Genomic DNA, 21,594 nt, shown 5'->3' on the forward strand with positions numbered 1-21,594 from the left:
TTGTATATGAAGCTTGTACCGTTTTCAGACCCGATATTGGGATATTTTATCAAGGCGAGATGTACCAAGTTTGTCACATTCACTCTCCTCGACATTCCATGAGTTATGCTCGTTTACGTGCCCAGTAAATGCTTTATATTTTCCCTAATACCAAAAGGTATGAGGTATGAGTATTAATGACTGTGTTAGGCTGCTATAAACACAACATGTAATAGTTTTCATCTATTTTAACAAGGACGGGTCACATATACGAGAGTGCACGACGATTTACCCAAAAACATCCAAAACCACCCACAAACACACCTAAAACTACCCAAAAACACACCCAAAAATACCCAAAAATACACCAAAATACACCAAAACACACCCAAAACTACCCCCAAAAACACCCAAAACTCTCCCCAAACACAACCAAAACTACCCAAAAACACCCAAAATCACCCCAAAAACACCCATAACAACTCAAAACACACTTTAAACTACCCAAAAACACATTCAAACCTGTTTTATTGTAATTCTAGATTTAGTCTTTTCTTTATTTAGTCTTTTTCGTATATATGGGAATACCGTAAGAAATTGTCCCGACGTAATGCACTTCATTGATGGACAGTAATGAACAAACATGTCTAGGTGCACTGTAATGGTTTAGGGAGTCATGGCTTCAGCAGTTGTCCAATGTAATTTGTATGTATAATATAATAATAAACGAAAGACGTTTTTACATATATATTTTATACAATATATTTTTAAAACGTGTTATACGATTTACCTTGCTTCTGAAATATGTTTATATATAAAAACAATTCACAGATAAACATATTTCATAATTACTGATTGTTCTAAATAAAACTAACACATAATTCAAAATATATAACTTAAACATGTGTTACGCAGTAAGATTAAAATTACCAAGAATGTTACAATAAGTCTACTTCATAGTAGATACAAAAGAAAGAAATAATTACCAATACTATCTAGAAGACACATAAAAAGATAAGCACAATATAAATAATGCAAATTCATGTCTAGATTACCATGAAGTATGGCTCCGACACGCGGAAACTGAGACAAAAAATATTCACAACTGTGTGTGTGTGTGTGACTAATCAATATTATTATTCTATGATATACATAAATACTACAAAGAACATACGATTTAAGATGAAAAAAACACTCAGTACAATATAAACACATGTAGTAGTACTTTGAAATGCAAATTTATGTCTAGAAGTTGGCACTTCCTTGCAATGCCCTTCTGAGGTCAAGGATTTGGATGTTTCCTACTGGTGCCATTTTCCCAACTAAGTCTGGTAATCGGTGTTGTTTGAAGTCGGCTACTTGTTTCAGCCTGTTGTTTATTGATAACGAGTTGTTGTTCGTCGACAATTCTGAAATCAATTTGTCCCAAAGAGGTTCAATAACGAGTGCTTTTAATTTTGGTTAAAGAAACCTGTCCCAATATTGTCGAAAATTGTTTGTCAGATAAGGCTCAATGTCATCTTTTCTTTAAGCATATTCCAGATCAGTTTTGCAGAAGACAATACCGTCTTCAGCAAAAATGATACTAGAAATGCTTTATGTCTTTCAGAGATGTACCGTGCTTTTCAAGGAACCTTTTAAAGTTTTCTTTTATGTGTTTTGTACACAGTAAAAAGTTCGAGACTACATACATATACTGATATTGTCTGCCAGGCATCAAAACAAGACCGTATTGAATCAGCTGTGTGTTTATATAACAAAATATTTATAACACCTGAAATACAGTGATAACTTCTCACGATGATGTGTTACAAACTGCTCATTCACCAAGGCAACAATCATTTCATTTGAAATTTCTGTTATTTTATTTTGTTTTAAAACCTTCAAACTCGGCTCCTTTTCTCAGATGACAATTTCGTAAAGTTTACGAAAAACAAACTCCAGACATGTTTGTCATCAAGGTGAAATATAGGTAGATATATTGGATATTGTGCAGAATAATTTTGTTTGTATAGAACTTATTGTTATTTCCTTGTTTCTCACACAGACGTTTGTAGTACAGGTGGAAAGATACGTGAATACTTAGTATACAGTAACCAGGAACCATACAGGTAGACCCTCCTAAGGCAGGCCTGACAGTTAAAATGAGTATTACAAATGGTCTGTTTCTACCCATTGTCTCCTTATGGAGCAGTTTCTTCATCGTGCCTTACTAGTTACCCCTATAAAGGTCATTAGAACGAAACCAATTAAATGAATTACGAATGCCAATCAAATTATTTCGTCTTTTACCATGAATTAAAGTTGATCGAGCGTTATTCCAAGTGACTATTAAATCCTTCTGTTGGAGCACCTTTTCTAAAACAAAACATTTAGTAATGCAAGCAACTCATATATGGGAACTACTCTCAGTTGACAAACGTCTGTATCAAAGATGAACAATTTCAATCCACAACACTTCGCCATGCCAGAGGCAATTGTATGTGACCTAGCATATGAGATATGCCCCAAATGATATGACAATTAAGCGGTGAACTGAGGGCTATAACTCTGTGTTTGGTAGGGCAAAAGACACCCTACATGCCCCTGACAGAGTGACCACTGTGAACAAAAGACACCTGCTCTGTATTTGATAGGCACAAAACCTATGACAGGAAAAGATGGGTAATTGAACAGAACACTTGTCTTACAGATTTCATACCACTCTACTCACTACTTGTCATACATATAAACCTATTACACAGCCTTTGTCTGACTGTCATCCCAAGAAGTATTCGCATACAGAAGTTGGTAATTTGTGACGAAGTATGTGAGATATATGCTCTGTCTAAACCAGAGGTCAGACCTATTAATGGCTTACGTGGGAACAGTGGGAGATTAGCTGAATAAACTGTTTTGAACAATCTTGATGGTAACACTGACAATTATTTTTTTGAAAACTTCCAACTAAGCATAAAGTGTAACGAAATACAATCTTCCAACATATTTTGTAAATATGACCATGACTTTCGTTGAAGGTTCCAGATGTAAGATGAATAAAAGTTGACCATACATTACACCTTCCCAACACATGAAGTATGTTTAAGCTTTCCCCATTTGACTAGTAGCTTGCTGGCATGGAGTGCTACAAAGTTTGCAAACATATATGACCTTGACCCATATTCAAGATCGAAGGGGTCAAGTTTGTTCATGTTAATCACCCCAGCAACTTCATCTAGGGAACTGGAAGGCATACAATCAAATAATTTCAGCAGTAGCTTACTAGCTTGGAATTTTACAAGGCTTGTGAACAGTAATAACATTGGGATATGACATATTTAAGACTGCATGAATCAAATGAGCGAATGCATTTAAGATTTGAATAGTGATATTTAGAAAATGGCTTGCTGGCATAAATTACTTCAAGCTTTGCGAAAAGAAAATACCTTGACTGATTTTCTAGGTCTCACATCAATTTATTTAAACAAACAACTTCTTATGAAGAACAAAAAGTCCTCAAGTCACGGTATTTGGCATGTATGGAATAGAGTGCTACAAACTTCATGAACACAAATTACCTCGAAAAAATATTCAAGGTCACAGGGGTGAAATGTGTTTTGTATTGAAAATTAGGGCTATAATCAGATTTTTTTTATAAATAACCTTGAACCACTAACAATATTGCAGGGGTCAAATGTGTTAAAACCTTTTAACAACCTCCTGGGATTGATGTTTTAAGAACTGATATTTATCTAATAGCTAGCTGTTGAAGGGACAGTATCAAGTTTGTCCAAATAAATAACTTAACTTAGAGGTTAAAGTTTTGAATAAGCTGAAACAACTTTTATCAAACATTCCCCAAGGTCTAAGGTGGTAATAGTATGATTGGCACTTGCTGGGATAATACGTTTTTGTTCAATGAAATGACATTTACCAAAGTTCCATCAGTACACAACAAAGATTTACAAATGTTAAGAGTTATGATATATTAAACATGCTTAATATAAAGTTATTTTAACTAAATTTGACCTTCACATACTTTGAATGTCATAATATGAAAAATGTTTGTGATCAATGTTGAATAAAAGCAAATTGGGCCTTTGTTTGAATGTTCACCTCTGTAACCTTAAAAGTAGATCAAGCTCATTTTTATTTTTTTCAGAAACTATGTTGGACTACAAGGAACCTACTAGCCAAACACAATGACCTTGTTTATGACCCTGCATTGACAATGATTGTCATCATCAAATGTGGTCACACAGGTAGCTTCTCAGGTAATCAGTTTAGAAAGAAGTTGCCCTATATTACCCCTTTTGACTCCTATTCACAGCCCTGTAGCGGGCAGCTTCTTGTTTAAAAAGTCTGATTCTCGTCACTTAAGAATGATTTCATAAAAGTTTGGACTTAACTTACAGTAGAGATGTATATAGGTTTTGCACTAAGTGACCAGGATCTCCTTTGAGTCAAACAGTAGTCAGTCCTGCCTTTAATATCAATTATGTTCCTCATCTTCTGAGAAATTCACTTTATGAAATGCTAGTCAAAATCCAGCTGAGTTTTAGACGTTGTTGGAATGCTTTGCAGTATTTCACTCCTTATAGCCCCACCTTTAGTCTGATGTACTACTCAACAATGTTACACTCAGAGCGTCGGCAAACATAACAGCAACTAAAAATCACAATGGTTATCACATATTTAATGACCACAACATATAACTGAAATATGTACACAAAATGACAATATCCCAAACTGATGAAATATAAATATAACTTATCATTTGTTGTCAAACAACACGACTGTTCCAAATCTATAATTTTACAAACTTTTGCATTAAACCATCACAGAAGATATTCAATTCACCAACTTACTTTTTTTTTATTTCAAATATTTAAAGGCAAGTGATTGCTCATTTTTCACAAGTTATTTGCCTTTCAGAATTGTTTGTCAATTAAGAATCAAGGTCGACCAGCATGCTTGAGATTTAATGTTCAGGTCATCCAATTACAGCAAAGGTATATCTGGTACATAACGGACATTTTGCTATGGAAATGTCCAAGCTTTTCCCAACAGATGATGTTCCTCAAAGGATAAGCTATGTAGTGGTTCACTTGAAGCTGTTCAATATGGCTGCAGTCTGGAATCTTGATATCTGATCCCTGATTTTTGTCAAGTTGTTCCCGAGAAAACCTACAAAAATGAAAAGAATATAATAACTATTACAATAACTGTCTTCTGAATGTTCAATGAAAAAATTCAGTAGCTTCCGTTATTTTTACAGCAAACTCCCATTTTCAGTCACAAATTCACAACAAACTGTACAATAGAATTTTAAGATAACAAATTCAAGAGTTTATTGAGAGAAAAGTTAAACGTTTTTTGAAGTTGCATACAGGTATATTGAATTGTACTTATTTTCTCAAAACATTTCCCCTTTGTAATGAACGGATTACCTGTGTCCAATCAACAACATAAAATCCTTGTAAGTGGCTATGATGCAACTGTTGCTGAGTAATTCCTTGATATTCTTTCAAATTCACTTTGCTGCAAAACAAAAAATAATCATGTGAAAAAAACACTTTTTTCAAATTCACTTATAATTGCCTTTAAATGTATGTTTGATAAATATTTTGATTCCCACCATTTTCTTTTAGTAGAATTTGAATGTAGATATTCAGAATCTCAATGGTGCATTATTGCTAAAATCAAAAATCCTTGCTGCAATATTTCAAACAATTACTGGTCATGTTAAAACAAAACAAAACAAAACTGTAGACCAACATTGAGATAACATTTTCACCTTGTGTAGATAGTCTTTAATGAATGGATGACTTCGGTGGGAATCCTTCAGCTGGGAAATGTATCTGTTGCTCACCTGAAAAAATCATAAATAACTTCAACATAGTACTTCTACTTCCAAACTGTACTGACCAACTTCAACAATTTGAAGATAAAATGTAGGACGAGGAGTGAAACATGGAAAGAGAGTGTTTTTAAAAGATACGAGAGGGTCTAATTTGCGTTTGAAAGGTGACGGTAGAGGGCTGATTTGAATAATTCCATTGTGGGGCTCGAAATAATGTCAGGTGGGAGTTTATTCCACTCGGGTATAGTTCGAGGGAAGAATGATGCCTTTCTGGTCTGGGTTTTTGAGTGGGGAATTTGATACGAAAACTGGTGGTTTGTTCGGGATTTTCTAACTGTAGGGATTAATCTGTCTGATTTTACGATAGCGACTTTCTGGTTTACAATATTATGAAGCATGGTCAGACGAGCATCTCTACGTCTATCTGCTAGAGGGCGCAGCTTTAGATGGTCCAACATTCTGACACACTAGAGGTACGATGGTTGTACCTGTGCTTATTGAGCACATAGCGCGCTGCCCTTCGCTGGACCATTTCCAACTTGTCAATATTTGTTTGGGTGTGAGGGTCCCATACTGTACAGGCATACTCAAGTGATGGTCGAACTAATGATTTGTATGCCTGTACTTTGGCTGATGTTGAGCCAATTTTAAGATTTCGTCTTAAAAAGCCTAGCGTAGAATTTGCTTTTGGGCAGATAGTATTTATATGTGAATCCCATTTAAGGTCAGATGATAGTGTTACACCCAGATACTTGGCCTGACTAAGATGTTCCAGTATGTGTCCATGTAAAGTATAATTATGGACTATTGGAGTTTTGTTTTTAGTCACCGACAACACATTGCATTTGTTTGGGTGGAAGATCATTTTCCATGTATTTTCCCAGAGCGCTAGTTTGTCAAGATCTTTTTGAAGTGTTTCAGCATCACTGTTTGACTTGATAACTAGATATGCAATAGTGTCGTCTGCAAATAAACGGATTGTAGCATTTAGACCCACAGGGATATCGTTTATAAAGTAAAGAAATAAACTGGGTCCCAAAACTGACCCCTGGGGTACCCCGGAATGGACATCGACAAAATCAGACTTCTCCCCTTCAACTACTACTGTCTGAGTTCTACCGGTCAGGAAACTCTCGATCCAGTTTGCGACATTTCCACGTATACCATAATGTTTTAGTTTATGGTTTAGGAGAGAATGACTGACCTTGTCGAAAGCCTTAGCAAAGTCCATTATGAGGATATCTGTTTGGCGTCCCTCATCAAGATTCTTTGAGATGTCATCCACAAATTCAAGAAGTTGGGTTTCGCATGATCGCGATTTGCGAAAACCATGTTGGAACGGATACAATATGTTATGGGTATCGGCATGGGTCATGATAGTTGAGACCACAATGTGTTCCATAATTTTGCTACAGATACAGGTCAGAGATATGGGCCTGTAGTTTTCTGGGTGAAATTTTGGACCCTTTTTATAAGCAGGTGATACATTTGCAGATTTCCAGTCTGAAGGCACTATACCTGTTTCCAGAGACTGATTAAATATTAGGGTTAATATCGGGGCTATTTCTGTTGCAAGCTCTTTTAGTACTCTGGGTTTGATGTCATCAGGGCCCGAGGCCTTGTATGGATTTAGGCCTTGGAGCAGTTTTAAGACGCCCTTTTCATGTATAGAAATTTCAGGCATGGCAGGGTATTTATCGTGAGTAGGCATGTTGCATCTAGTGCGAAACTGCTGGTCGGTAAAGATTTCAGGAGGAGTAAAAACAGATTGAAATTGTGCGTTTAGCACCTGGGCCTTGGTGGTAGGGTCATAAACAAGTTTACCGTCCTTTTTCAGAGGAGCTATGCCACTATGGTCTGATCGTTTGGATTTTATATATGACCAAAACCGTTTTTTGCAGGAAAATTTGTTTTCATTGGTTGTGTTTTCTGGGGTGATGATATTATCAATATGGCTCCAGTAAGATGTTCGGAGTTTTCTCTGTATATGATGTTTCAGGTTTTTATACTTATTTTTTATTTCAGTGTCTCCTGATTTTTTTGATCGTTTGTACAATCTATTTCTTCTCCTGATAAGTTTCTTTATGTCAGGGGTAACCCAAGGTAGGCTGGGTTTTGTCTTAACTATCTTGTGGGGGATATGTTCTTTTATGAGTTTAGACAATTCAATTTTGAAATACTCCCATATTTTGTTTACGTCCCACTCGCTATTTTCTGTCATACAGTTGTACACGTTGATAAGCTCAGCTTTAATTGAATTCCAGTTTGAGTTTTTATATACTGGGATGGATCTTGGTTTTTGAGAATATTTTTGTGTGGGGTAAGGTTCAACTCTGGATAGACTATGTCGTGGTCAGAGAGACCAGGGATAATTTCTGTTCGAATTATTTGGTTTCGGAAATTTGTAATGAGGAGATCAGGGATATTTTCATTTCTGGTGGGTTGATCGATTAGCTGGGTGAGTGCCGTGTCATACAGTAAGTTGGCAAAATCATAGTGTATTTTTTCATGATTTGTTTTGGGTTTGAGGACTTTATTTTTCCAGTCCCAGCCCGGGAGATTGAAGTCGCCACCTATAATGAGGGCTGCATTATTAATTTTGGTGGCTTCTTTGATGGAATAGCTAAACAATCTCATACTGTTTTCGTCAGATGTTTTGGGATGATAGAAGGAGCAGATATAGAGTGTTTTACTCCCGATTACATTCACTTTAGCCCATATAGATTCACTGGCCTTGTTTGGTGTCAGATCATGTACTTCTTCGCTGATGAGGTGGTCTTTTATAGCGATCAGTACACCACCACCATCTTTATCAGTGTCTGACTTTTTTCTGTCATTTCGGTAGATCTTATAGCCCGAAGGGAAGATTTCGGCTGATTTTATGCTCGGGTTAAGCCAGGTTTCAGTCCCAATCACTATATCAGGCGCAGTGCTATCCAAGACATTTTCAAGCAGATGTTGTTTATTTCGAATCGACTGGAAGTTGATGTTAACAATTCGCAGTGGTTTTTGTTTAAGTCTTTTGTGTGGACCTGTGTTCTTTCTAACAGGAGTCGAAGAATGGATTGGTTTGTGTTGGAGTACACAATTACTGATGTTGGTATCTGTACCCAAATCACCAAGAAGAGACAGGGTGTCATAGGGGTTTGATGTATTGGTCCCATTTAGGTCGAACAAAATTTGGCTGTAATTTGGGTGATTACAAACAATACAATGCCAGCTTACATCGCTAACATTCAGATCTTCAAATGTTTCTGTGTGTACGTTTTGAAAGTTTATGTGGTACTGTTGTTTTTGGGCCAGGATTGATTTAGACGTCATTTGAGTTTAGTATGACTAAGGCCAATAAGAAATACAGGGCTCTCCCTGACTTTAATTTTGGTATAGATTTCATGGGCTTAAACAATTTGTACAGCATATGGTCATAGCCAGGGTCATTTGATTTTTTGTCAGAGATGGTAATTAAGTCTGTAAACAGGTACAGGGGATGATGACACTCATGATTTACTTTCGTTTCTATATGAAGGTAACACTTTGATGTTATTTCATGAGGCCCAACACTATTCCAATCAATGGTTTTGGTCAAGCACTTGTTTTCTAAGTGCCAGTCTTGGAAGGAGACGTTGGACGAATTGATACAAGGGTCTGCATTGGTATTTGTGTGACACAACAGACCAAGCAATGACGCGATTACAAAGAATTTTACCAGACACATGATCATGCTACGGACGACTTGACTTGACTTTCGGTCGACTTGACTTGACGTATTGCAAGACTATTCGCCCAGCTCTCTCCCGTTGAAAAAATCCCTACGGACGACTTGACTTACGGACGGCTTGACGTATTGTAAGACTATTCGCCCGTTCCTACGCCACACCACCCAATGACCAGTTTTCAGTCACTTACTGAAATTTTACCCTTACATTACTTATTAGTAATAATTCATCAATAATATGACTGATCTCAAATAGAATATGATGATATAAGTGATGTTCTAGCAGGTACCGACAACTATTTAAGTTAAAGGCCATCCCTGTGACTAGTAATAAGCTAGAAATGTAAGCCAAAGGTTTCCTTAAATACCCCCAATCATCTATATACAGTGTGCCCTTACAAACTCTGTACAGAAAGGGAAATAACTCTGTGAATAATCCTATAATTCATCATCATCAATATTCTTGATGTACATACACAACTATACTAAATGGTGGTCAAGCCTATACAGTTTTGGGAAGATAACACATTTCTGGTTAAGGAACCAGGTTTGTTTCCAAAGCAAACCAAAGGAAATAGGCCTGATAAACAGAACTTTCTATATCCAGAAATCCCATAATTTATCTCTTTTATCATACCAATAAGAAATGTAGATATTTTTAAGTTTTTAAGAAACATCACAAGTGGCCACTACTAAAATTCTATCTACCTCTTCATTCCTGTCTCTTTCTAAGTTTCACGATCAATAACACCATTGAAGGGCCACATGAATGCACGCTCCATCTACCACTCACCTGACTTGCTTGACCATTTTGGTGAGGAAGTTATGAAGACTGTCGAGGGAGTAAGTCTACAAGTTGATTTATATGAAGTAAATAAAGGAGACATATATTAAAGCACTCTTACCTCTGGAGCCTTGCCTAGATGTTGTGACAATATAATCATGTTCACCAGTGTTTCTGAATTATTGGATTCCTGAAATAAAATAAAATTGTTACACTCACAACTGGACATCTATTTTTCTTCTCTAACGTGCACCTATATAAATATACATGATACTTGGCACGCCTAATGGATGAAGTTGGTATACTTAAATTCAAAGTTTCATCAAGATATCTTTAAGAGTCCAAACTTTTTCTCTGAAAACCTTTATAAAAATTAAGCTCTTACATATGACAGACATGTGACCTCCATTTGACCTTCAGACCATGGTATCAGTTACAAATTGCATAAACTATTGATATTTGATTATTCAGACAATTTTGTCACCTATTTTTCTCTTAGTAACCATAAAACACATTCTTAAAGAAACTTCTTATTTCTCCTTTCATATTACTACCCAGTCTCCTTTAATATCAGATTGTTAAAACTTATTAGTTTCTAAGAGAAGAAATATTCAAAAGAGTGACAAAATCGACTTAATATTCATTCTTTCTCCAATCTATGTACATTTGAACTTGTTACCATAGCAACCAAAAATCAAAAACCGGTAATAAATCTATCATAGCTAGTATCAGGTAAGTATACAAAATTAAAGAAACAGTGATTCGATAGTTAAGTTAATGGTTTGGATTTGGTTAACGAAATTTGGGATGAAAAGAATTTTGATTCCTTCATGGATTCCAAGGCCAGTTTTCAAAGCCAGATTATTGTCAAGATATATTTGACTGCATGAGAATCAAGGCTTAATAATAATATTTATTCAGGTAAAATAGGCATGTTATTACAAGATATCACAATTAAGAATAAAATATATAATTAAAAAAATCACATTGCAGCTTGTAAATAAAAAAAAGAGTATTTTGTATTAAGACTGAGAATAGTAATAGATCTGACCTAGTAAAAGGTTTTTTAATTCAATCATTGACATATATCACAGAGTATAAAAATCTAAAAAAGTCTGATACACTGTAAAAAAAGGCAGATATTACTATAAAATGAGACAAAATGAGACAGACTATTTCAGTAAATGAAGGTATTTATAAATAAATAGATCGCATAATAGGAGTGGTGGTGTTTGCCATTTACCTAGGATTACCCATAAAAGCCACAAAGTGGCTTATTTCCAATGGGGTCCTTATTTTTCAAGGTCAGTCTTTATCCAAATTAGACTTATTATTGAGATTTCAGTATATCTAATTGATAGAAAGAAAAAAAACAATGGGCAGTAAACAATACTAACCCTATCCATAGCCTCCTGAAGCACAGACTCTGCATCATCAAACTTGCTCTGCCCCATGTAGGCTGCTGCCTGACCGTTGAGTAAGAGGGGAGTAGGAGAATGTTTGTCTGCTAGCTCCTGGAATATGTAGTACGCATCTTGGAACTTCTCACCTCCCTAATTTAAAAAAAGAGTGATTTGCATTAACATAAAATCTTCTTTAAAAGAGTTTGTATCAAAACAAGCTGATCTTAGTTATCTACAGCCTCATCAATTCTAAAATGATACATGGACATAGATTATATGTCAAAATCTTCCTGTTTTATGGGAGTTATCTCCCTTGATCAATTTCTTTAATCATTCCTGAAATAATTTTTATAACAAAGAATTACTTCTTTTACACAAAGTAATTGACTGCCATTTATATGATGACTTCATTCCCAGTCATTATCAAAGATGCCTTGTCTTCTCATAGAATTAACCCCCATGCTATCATAGGCTTCTAAAGCTGTGGAGAACAGTAAAAAATACATTGTTTGGATCGTTAAACACTTCCAACAATAAATTTTGTATTTTCTTGACACAGGGAGGTGAGTAGTCGCAAAAACTTTTTATAAGACAGATATTGATCTTTGCTAATTGATCTACATTGTAGGAGATAGGTGGATGGGGTTAATGCTCCTCACCAGCAAGAGCACTAAGGGACTTAAATCATTTACTTATTTTGTTTTATATACTTTTAATATATTTTACACCTATGTCTTTGGAAATGGGATGGTTATTCAGTTAATCAAATTACCTTTAACTAAAGTGACATCCCTTAATTATCCCAGCAAGCCACTGGACAAACATCACAACTTTTGACCTCATAGTTCTATTGAAGTACAAGTAGTCTTTCAGTTTTAGCTTTTAACACATTAGATATTTTACCCTGAAAATGGGTCAAGGATATTTATTTAAGCTTTGCCATCAAGAAACAGGGAAATGGTATGATGGCATTCGGCCTAATATTTCTACTGATGAAGTCATTAGAATTGTGTTTACACATTTGACTCTGGTGACCTAGATAGTAGGTCAAGGTCACCAGGTAGTTGTATGAACACAATGACAGCCTTTATCACATACAGTAACAGGTCATATACCACTAATTCTAGCCTTATAGTTCTGTAGAATTTCTTAGAAGTTAATAACACAATGACTCTTCAATGACTCTTTGATCCTGAAAGTAGGTCAAGGTAACTTATTTGAACATATCATATATTCATTCATTACAGCAAGCTGAGTGATAAATAGAGAATAATACATGCCTTTTTCCATATCACACCCAGTATCAACCCGAGACTGCAAGATCAGCCCAAGGGCAATTGTGTCGTATCACATATACAAAATCCAAAAGGGTTGTGATATGGGTTTTGCGGGCTGATACAGGTTTTGGGGTGTGATACAGGTTTGGGGTGTTGTATCGCATAGACAAACAAGAGGCCCAAGAGGGCCTGTATCGCTCACCTGAATATTTAAGCAGTCATAGCAAAATATTCTCATTAAATATTATATTGCATTAAAAATATTTCCCTCGCAAAATTTGTTGGCTCCATCTGTTAAAACTACCAGCAAAATGTTATTATAAAATTCTATGCTTTTTTATTCTTCTTCAGAAGTTGCTTGACATATTTTTCCCTGTGACCTTGTAAGTAGGTCAATGTCATTTTCCTTTTCCAATTGGTTAGCTCTATTCCTTAAAGCTTCTATATTATATATTATAATTGTATGCCTTTTTATTCTTCAGAAGAAGTAGTTTGAACTATTTGACATATTTGATTGCTGTGACCTTGAAAGTAAGTCAAGGTCGATTTCATTCACAAACTTTGTTTGGCTCTTTCCCAGGAAGCCACCTGCCAAATATTAAGATTCTATACCTTTCAGTTCTTCAGAAGAAGTCGTTTGAAGTGTCTGACACATTTGACCCCTGTGACCTTGAAAGAAGGTCAATGTCATTTTCATCCTAAAAGTTTGTCGGGCTCTATCCCAGGAAGCCATCAATCAAATATTAAGATTCTATACCTTTCAGTTCTTCAGAAGAAGTCGTTTGAAGCATTTGACCCCTGTGACCTTGAAAGTAGGTCAAACTAATATTCATTCTCAAACTTTGTTGGGCTCTATCCAAGGAAGCCACCAGCCAAATATAAAGATTCTATACCTTTCAGTTCTTCAGGAGAAGTCGTTGGAAGCATTTGACATATTTGACCCCTGTGACCTTGAAAGTAGGTCAAACTAATTTTCATTCTCAAACTTTGTTGGGCTCTATCCCAGGAAGCCACCAGCCAAATATAAAGATTCTATACCTTTCAGTTCTTCAGAAGAAGTCGTTTGAAGTGTTTGACACATTTGACCCCTGTGACCTTGAAAGAAGGTCAAGGTAATTTTCATTCTCAAACTTTGTTGGGCTCCATCCAAGGAAGCCATCAGCCAAATATGAAGATTCTATACCTTTTAATTCTTCAGAAGAAGTCGTTTGAAGTTTTTGACATATTTGACCCCTGTGACCTTGAAAGTAGGTCAAACTAATTTTCATTCTCAAACTTTGTTGAGTTCTATCCAAGGAAGCCACCAGCCAAATATAAAGATTCTATACCTTTCAGTTCTTCAGGAGAAGTCGTTGGAAGCATTTGACATATTTGACCCCTGTGACCTTGAAAGTAGGTCAAACTAATTTTCATTCTCAAACTTTGTTGAGTTCTATCCCAGGAAGCCACCAGCCAAATATAAAGATTCTATACCTTTCAGTTCTTCAGAAGAAGTCGTTTGAATTGTTTGACATATTTGACCCCTGTGACCTTGAAAGTAGGTCAAGGTCATTTTTATTCTCAAATTCTGTTAAGATCCATTCCAGGAAGCCATCAGCCAAATATGAAGATTCTATACCTTTTAGTTCTTCAGAAGACGTCGTTTGAAGTTTTTGACATATTTGACCCCTGTGACCTTGAAAGTAGGTCAAGGTCATTGTCGTTCTCAAACTTTGTAGGGCTTTTACCAACAAAGCTTTCAGGCAAATATCATGACTCTAGGCCTGTTCGTTCTTCAGAAGAAGTTGTTTAAAGGAAAAGTTGACGGACGAGGATGACGGACGGACGACGGACGCCGCACCACGACATAAGCTCACTTGCCCTTCAGGCAGGTGAGCTAAAAACCCGTATTTATTAGTAAGTATGTAATAAATATCATGACTTTATACATTATGGCCATATAAAAGTGTTTTTAAGGAAATCTTTATCTCAAAGTCTGTAACATTCTCCACTTACAACAGCTAAGTTGAACCAAGCTTGAGCCAACTGGAACAATACACTATCTTCATCGACCTCCTGCATCCTCTTGAGTTCTTTCCTGAAAAGAAAATTCAAACCTTTAAACACATACATCTACACTTATCCCTATTAAAATCAACATAATGCTGATGTATATGAAGACAACTTTATATTAAACTAAATCACTGTTTAGTATTTGGCCATCTCTGTTGGAGAGAACTTAATGAGGCAGGTGTTTTTCAGTGATAACAAATTGACCGCTGGTTGGTTTGTACTGGCCATCCTCCATTTATGACACTCTCACTCCCATCACTATATTGGTTCAGTTACCATTATTGGATAATAAATATTGGATTTAGTATCTTTGTCAAGACTTACCTTGCCAGATCCACTCGGTCAAGCTTTAGTAGGATCTGTATTGTAAGGGCCAGACTGGAACAGACACGAGCAAAGTCATAGGAATTCAGCCAAAATCGATTTCAAGGAATTTCAAGAATCAAGTCTATTTTTTACTTGAAAATTAGGTATACATAATGAAACTTGCCTAATCCAACACTCTGTGAGACAGAGAGTAGAGAATTACAACACTCTGTGGGACAGAGAGTATAGAATTACATCACTATGTGGGACAGAGAGTATAGAATTACATCACTCTGTGGGACAGAGAGTATAGAATTACATCACTCTGTGGGACAGAGAGTATAGAATTACATCACTCTGTGGGACAGAGAGTATAGAATTACATCACTCTGTGGGACAGAGAGTATAGAATTACATCACTCTGTGGGACAGAGAGTATAGAATTACATCACTCTGTGGGACAGAGAGTATAGAATTACATCACTCTGTGGGACAGAGAGTATAGAATTACATCACTCTGTGGGACAGAGAGTATAGAATTACATCACTCTGTGGGACAGAGAGTATAGAATTACATCACTCTGTGGGACAGAGAGTATAGAATTACATCACTCTGTGGGACAGAGAGTATAGAATTACATCACTCTGTGGGACAGAGAGTATAGAATTACATCACTCTGTGGGACAGAGAGTATAGAATTACATCACTCTGTGGGACAGAGAGTATAGAATTACATCACTCTGTGGGACAGAGAGTATAGAATTACATCACTCTGTGGGACAGAGAGTATAGAATTACATCACTCTGTGGGACAGAGAGTATAGAATTACATCACTCTGTGGGACAGAGAGTATAGAATTACATCACTCTGTGGGACAGAGAGTATAGAATTACATCACTCTGTGGGACAGAGAGTATAGAATTACATCACTCTGTGGGACAGAGAGTATAGAATTACAACACTCTGTGGGACAGAGAGTATAGAATTACATCACTCTGTGGGACAGAGAGTATAGAATTACATCACTCTGTGGGACAGAGAGTATAGAATCAGAATCCACAAGACTTACTGACAATGGTAAGTAAGATTTAGATAGGTTGAAAACTCAGGTATTGACAAATGCAATGGTTTTCTAAAGTAAAGAAAACTAGACATACAAAGTCAGTAACCCTAAATAGTATATGTAATTTAATTAAAAAGTGTAAGTATTTGAGTGTTCCCATTTTCTTCATGTTAATGACAATATTAATCAAAGTACCCAACAGGTGCTCTAATTTGGAAGACTGATTGTGGAGCTCTGGGAAATTTAAAAACAACAATAAGTATCACGATGCAAAAAGACTATCAAAAGCATGAAGTAACTTACCATTCCAAATTGTCCGACTGGTGCAGAGTACGTAGAGCAGAATCATAATTCTGTAAACAGAATAGAAACTTTTATCATTTCTAGCATTGTGTACATTACTCTCAAGATATCTAAAACATGTGAAAATTGAAAAGTATTGATATTTTTGGTTATTTATTCATGTTAAGACTGAATCAATCACATCATATTCAGTGGATATCATAAACTTTGATTCTATTTTTTCTGCAACATATCATCTCTGGATCGATTCACAATTTCAATAACAAAATTTCATTCAATAATCAATTATAACATCATAAAAATACACCAATCATGTTTCTTGGGGTAATTTTCTAAAGTTGCTTGAATTTCAATATTTAACTAGAATTATGTCAGTGTGACATTAAAGCCGCTCACCACTTTAAATTTAATTGCTTCAGTAACATGTTGAGCATCAATATCTACTATAATACCTCAGATATGTGTTCTGTATTCTGCTAATTGAAAATCAGGTCATGTGATGATGTTGCCTTTGGGATTTCCAAAATCAATCACCTCTCAAATGATGTCTTTAAAACATTTCTCGCTCTCCTCTTTTTTCACCTTCTTTAAGTGTGACACATTGTTGTAATTTTCATTAATTATCATCCTCCAATGATGTGACAGGAGCATTTACGTGCAGAATGGCAATCGGTGAATGGATAATAAAGAATAGGTGCATTTTGTGCTTGTGAAATGAAGGATAATTAACAGTAATGGGAAAACATGCATGGAGAAAAGAGACATTGTACTCCTTTATTTTATTTTTTATTTTATTCATATTAATAATAATTATTAATATATGCAGTGACTTTATTTACTGTCAAATGTTCTTGGAATATATTTGAATTATATTTCTCAATGCGACTTTACCGACGTAAGAGTTATTTCCCTAACACCGGATTGGATAATATTTTGACACGGCGCGAATTCTTGTCAAACAGTAGCGGAAGTTGTGTCATGTTCTTCAAATGTTACATTTTCATAAATAAATACACCAGAAAAAGCATGCTGTGTTACAAAAATGTTTGATAAGCATACACAGTTCACTTAGGGTCTCGTCTCAGAGCCATTACCGTTATCAACCTAAGCATGCTATGTCATATTACGTTCCTGTTTGAAACATCAAAATATGGGTTATACTTCATCACTCATACGGTTTATAAATATATATATATTTACTTCTTCCTTCTACAGACAGCGTCAATGCTTGACAGTCTTCACATGTGCTTTCTCAATTCATATGTTTTTCACACGCGTAACACTCCTCAGACCTCAATCCGAGTTGCTAAAACTTTCAAACCTAGTTCACGAATTTCACCACAACATTCTTCTTATTCTTCTTTAGGTTATCAGTAGTCCTTCAATGATTTGAAGATTATTTACTGAATTCGTAGAATGCACCGGAGATAAACATTTTGTTTTCAGCAATTATTTAAATTATGGATTATTATTTAGAGAAGAGTATCAGAAGACTTTATGTAACCCACAGGTGAGTATCAGAGATTCTACTTTCTTTTTACGATAACGAAATTATATAGCGGAAGCATGCAAGACTGAATTATGCGCACGCATCCCGAACGGAAGTGGGTCCGTTATTTCGTTCTCTGAACAGAATTAATGATAAAGCTGCTCAGCTCTCGCCAAGAGCGGCTTAAAAATAAAACAATGTATAGTTGAGTTTCAGGTTCAATGAGGCTTTTCCCTGAAAAATATTGAATTTTATTGTTGTCTGACCTGTTCATGGTAGTAAATGGAGGCTGCCATCACCAGAAAAGTACTGTTACTGACATCAAAGTTTCCGCTCATCTTTGAATCAAGGTCACCCACTAGCGAATCTCTGAAAATAGAAACAAAAGTTCAGCATTGCTGGTGAATTATTAAAGAAAACTGTCAATGAAATACAGTTGAATCTTCTCAGGGGACCGTACATATTACACAATCTTCTCTCGTAATAGAACACCATCTTCTCATCCTAACAAACAAGTATTTGTTGTTCAGTCATACTGTCAAAGTCAATGTTATTTTCAGGATCAGTTTGTTTTGCTTAAAGGTTTGCATATATATATATTACAGTGACCTTATTACAGAACAAAGTATTCCCTCTAATAATCATGTATTTCAAAACATTAAGCCAGGACAAAATGTATTAAATAATAAGGAAATCAGACGAGGAACCAGATAAAAAGAAACGGAGGAGAACCAAAAGTAAGAACCAGTACTAAAACACTGTCTATCTTCATTTGAAGGGAAGACAAGACACAAACATCACTTACGACATTTATACAGGTAACCTACATATATAGCTACAACAATGTAAAACTTTACCATCACACTGACTTACCTTTTTGATTCATTAGACAGGTAGTCAGCATACATCTTGACTGCTTGTAGCTCATCTGGACTAGCCGAACTGATTTCATCCAAACATACACCATACTTTTTCTGTGACAGGTAGGCACGGTACATCAGCACATCTCGTTTAATCTTTGTCTCCTGGTTTGACGACTGCAATTATAATAGAAATCAAGTGAACATGACATCATATACAGATTCACCAACAAATGCTGATTTGCTATTTTGTTTTACTTTAATTCTGACAAGTGACTTCTTAAAAAAAAAAAATACTGGCTCAGAATTAGATACACCTGATAAACAACCTTCATGAAAGAAGGAACAGTTTCACAAAGAATAAGATCAGTTAACTAACCAAATTATGAAAAGGATGTACATACACAAGTTCTTCTCCGTAAGTTTTAATTATTTTTTCTATTACTATATATACATATGCCTGTAGTAGTTATTTTTGTAAATTTACGCCCACACAATACACCCGGTGCAGTGACATTGGTAGCGCATCAGATCAGTAATGTAATGGCCATGGCCCTGAGTGTGCCCAAAGTAGATTTTATTTTACTACAGTAAATTAAATATTTATTGATATATACATAACATTACTAATATATACATGTAGTAATACAAAAAAACAAGTCAATGGTACTCTTTACCTTAAGACCATAATTATGTATTTCTATTGCTGCGCTAAATCATGTGATGTCATAGTTTATGATATGATCATAATTTCTCTTTCAAATAAACAATGTGAACAAATCTCCTTGATGAGATGAAAGTGCTGACATGTTATTGAGATTTTTTCTTTATACATTATGTAAGTTAGTCCAGCAAAGCAGCCAATAACCAAGTTATAATTAGAAACCTTGTTGACATGCAAAAAATGTGCTCTGATTTGGACACCTAGTCTTATATTTCAGACAAATGATAATGTGCATTAACTGATTTATTGATAATCTTGTTGAAGTGTTCACAATTATAAAACTCAGAATGCTGTTTAATGCTTTATCAAGAGACGTTCGTTCATCACGATCACCATATATATCAAATTGAAACAGAAAAAAAAAGAAATGTAAGTATCTCAAAATCTTTCAATGATATATATTTTACATTCCTGTATGATATTGATGTTACCACCAAGTGTCTACCTGCAACTGGTGTTTCATCTCCAAAGAATGACTGCATGTGGTAAATATAGACAACACAATCATCAGTGTGAGGGAGTACTCCTATAACACAGGTGCTCAGGTTCTGGAATATATGTGATATATTATCGCAACCACTAGATATTGCACCCCCTAATAAGTTATTAGTATAAGGGGGTGCGATCATATATCACATATATTTTAGAACACGAGCACCTGTGTCATATAACTCTTACTCCAACATAACATTAAGATGATGCTGGTCGGCCTTTTTTCAATCGGATATGATTTTAATTTGCCGACTGCGTTACAAGGCGCCTGTCTGAAGTATCTCGCTGTGTAAACCTCTTACACTGTTGGAGTAAGTGAGGGAGCAGTCTTATGTTCTAATTTTTATGAGTTTAAATCTGAATTTACCTCTTAAAATATTATACCACAGAAAATGTAATACATAACTATGACTAGTCTATCTTTTATTCACTTCACCTCCACTTTATCGAGCTTTCAAAATAGAAAGTGTGCTAAACTTGACCACAATCGGAGGCTCACAAATTCTGATCGATCGCCTGTTTTAAATCGTTATAACTGCATTCCATCGCATGTTCATCTGTGGTAAACTGTATTTAACAGACATTTTTTCATCCTACATTTCTACCCCCACCCCCCTTCTTTTTCATTTGTATATCCTTTGTATCTTTAAATAGCTTCGCAAAAATTACTGTACCAAATCTTAATTACCTTTAATTTATGGGCCTCGTTAATACAGTGCTGGTAATCTCCAGTAAAGAAAGCTGTTCTTATTTCAAAAAGCTCGTCTACACCTTCCTGTGCCATTTTCAACTTTATTCTGTCAGCGACGTGGAAAAGTGATCGAGCTCTTGAAAATGTTTGAATCGCAAGGGACTACCAATCGAAGCACTTTCATGCAACTGATCATTGATTATGAGGTGCGTTCGGCTAGGAACACATATTGAGTAATATTAAGGAAGAGTATACCACATTGTACAGCCTCCACTCGAAAAGAGTTATACACTATGAAATGTTTTCTCAACTGAAAAACTGGGAAACATTTGACTTCATAATTGCTGGAAAGTTGTAATGTATATGAAGATATAGAATAGATTGGCAATTAATGAGCAATGTAGCCTTTGAATTTGGATTATATCTAGGCCTTCCTATATACATGTACATCCATGTCTTATCTGTCGACCGTGTTTATGCATCATTTATCAGAAAATAATGTATGGGTGACGTCATTGACATCGACTTAACCAAACACTTCAGGAATTTTAATATAAAGGTATTAATGACGAAACAAAGAATTAATGGCGTGACGAAAAGGGAATTCTGCTT

The 21,594-nt window shown here is 35.5% G+C and overlaps 1 protein-coding gene across 1 annotated transcript; it reads right to left on the minus strand.

The window, feature by feature from the left end:
- Positions 1-4,633: 4,633 nt before the first annotated feature.
- On the minus strand, positions 4,634-21,130 carry LOC110462575 (coatomer subunit epsilon-like). The gene is made up of 11 exons (XM_021516566.1): positions 20,980-21,130; positions 19,089-19,252; positions 18,482-18,584; positions 16,727-16,776; positions 15,377-15,430; positions 14,996-15,077; positions 11,718-11,873; positions 10,442-10,510; positions 5,756-5,830; positions 5,409-5,499; positions 4,634-5,145 (listed from the first exon to the last, which is right to left on the minus strand). Exons 1-10 carry the CDS (start codon positions 21,073-21,075, stop codon positions 5,446-5,448), a joined length of 903 nt encoding a protein of 300 aa, XP_021372241.1. The 5' UTR covers positions 21,076-21,130; the 3' UTR covers positions 4,634-5,145; positions 5,409-5,445.
- Between the last annotated feature and the right edge of the window lie 464 nt (positions 21,131-21,594).

This window comes from Mizuhopecten yessoensis, unplaced genomic scaffold (genome assembly GCF_002113885.1).
Source record: "Mizuhopecten yessoensis strain PY_sf001 unplaced genomic scaffold, ASM211388v2 scaffold10807, whole genome shotgun sequence".
In the NCBI taxonomy this organism is placed as follows: domain Eukaryota; kingdom Metazoa; phylum Mollusca; class Bivalvia; order Pectinida; family Pectinidae; genus Mizuhopecten; species Mizuhopecten yessoensis.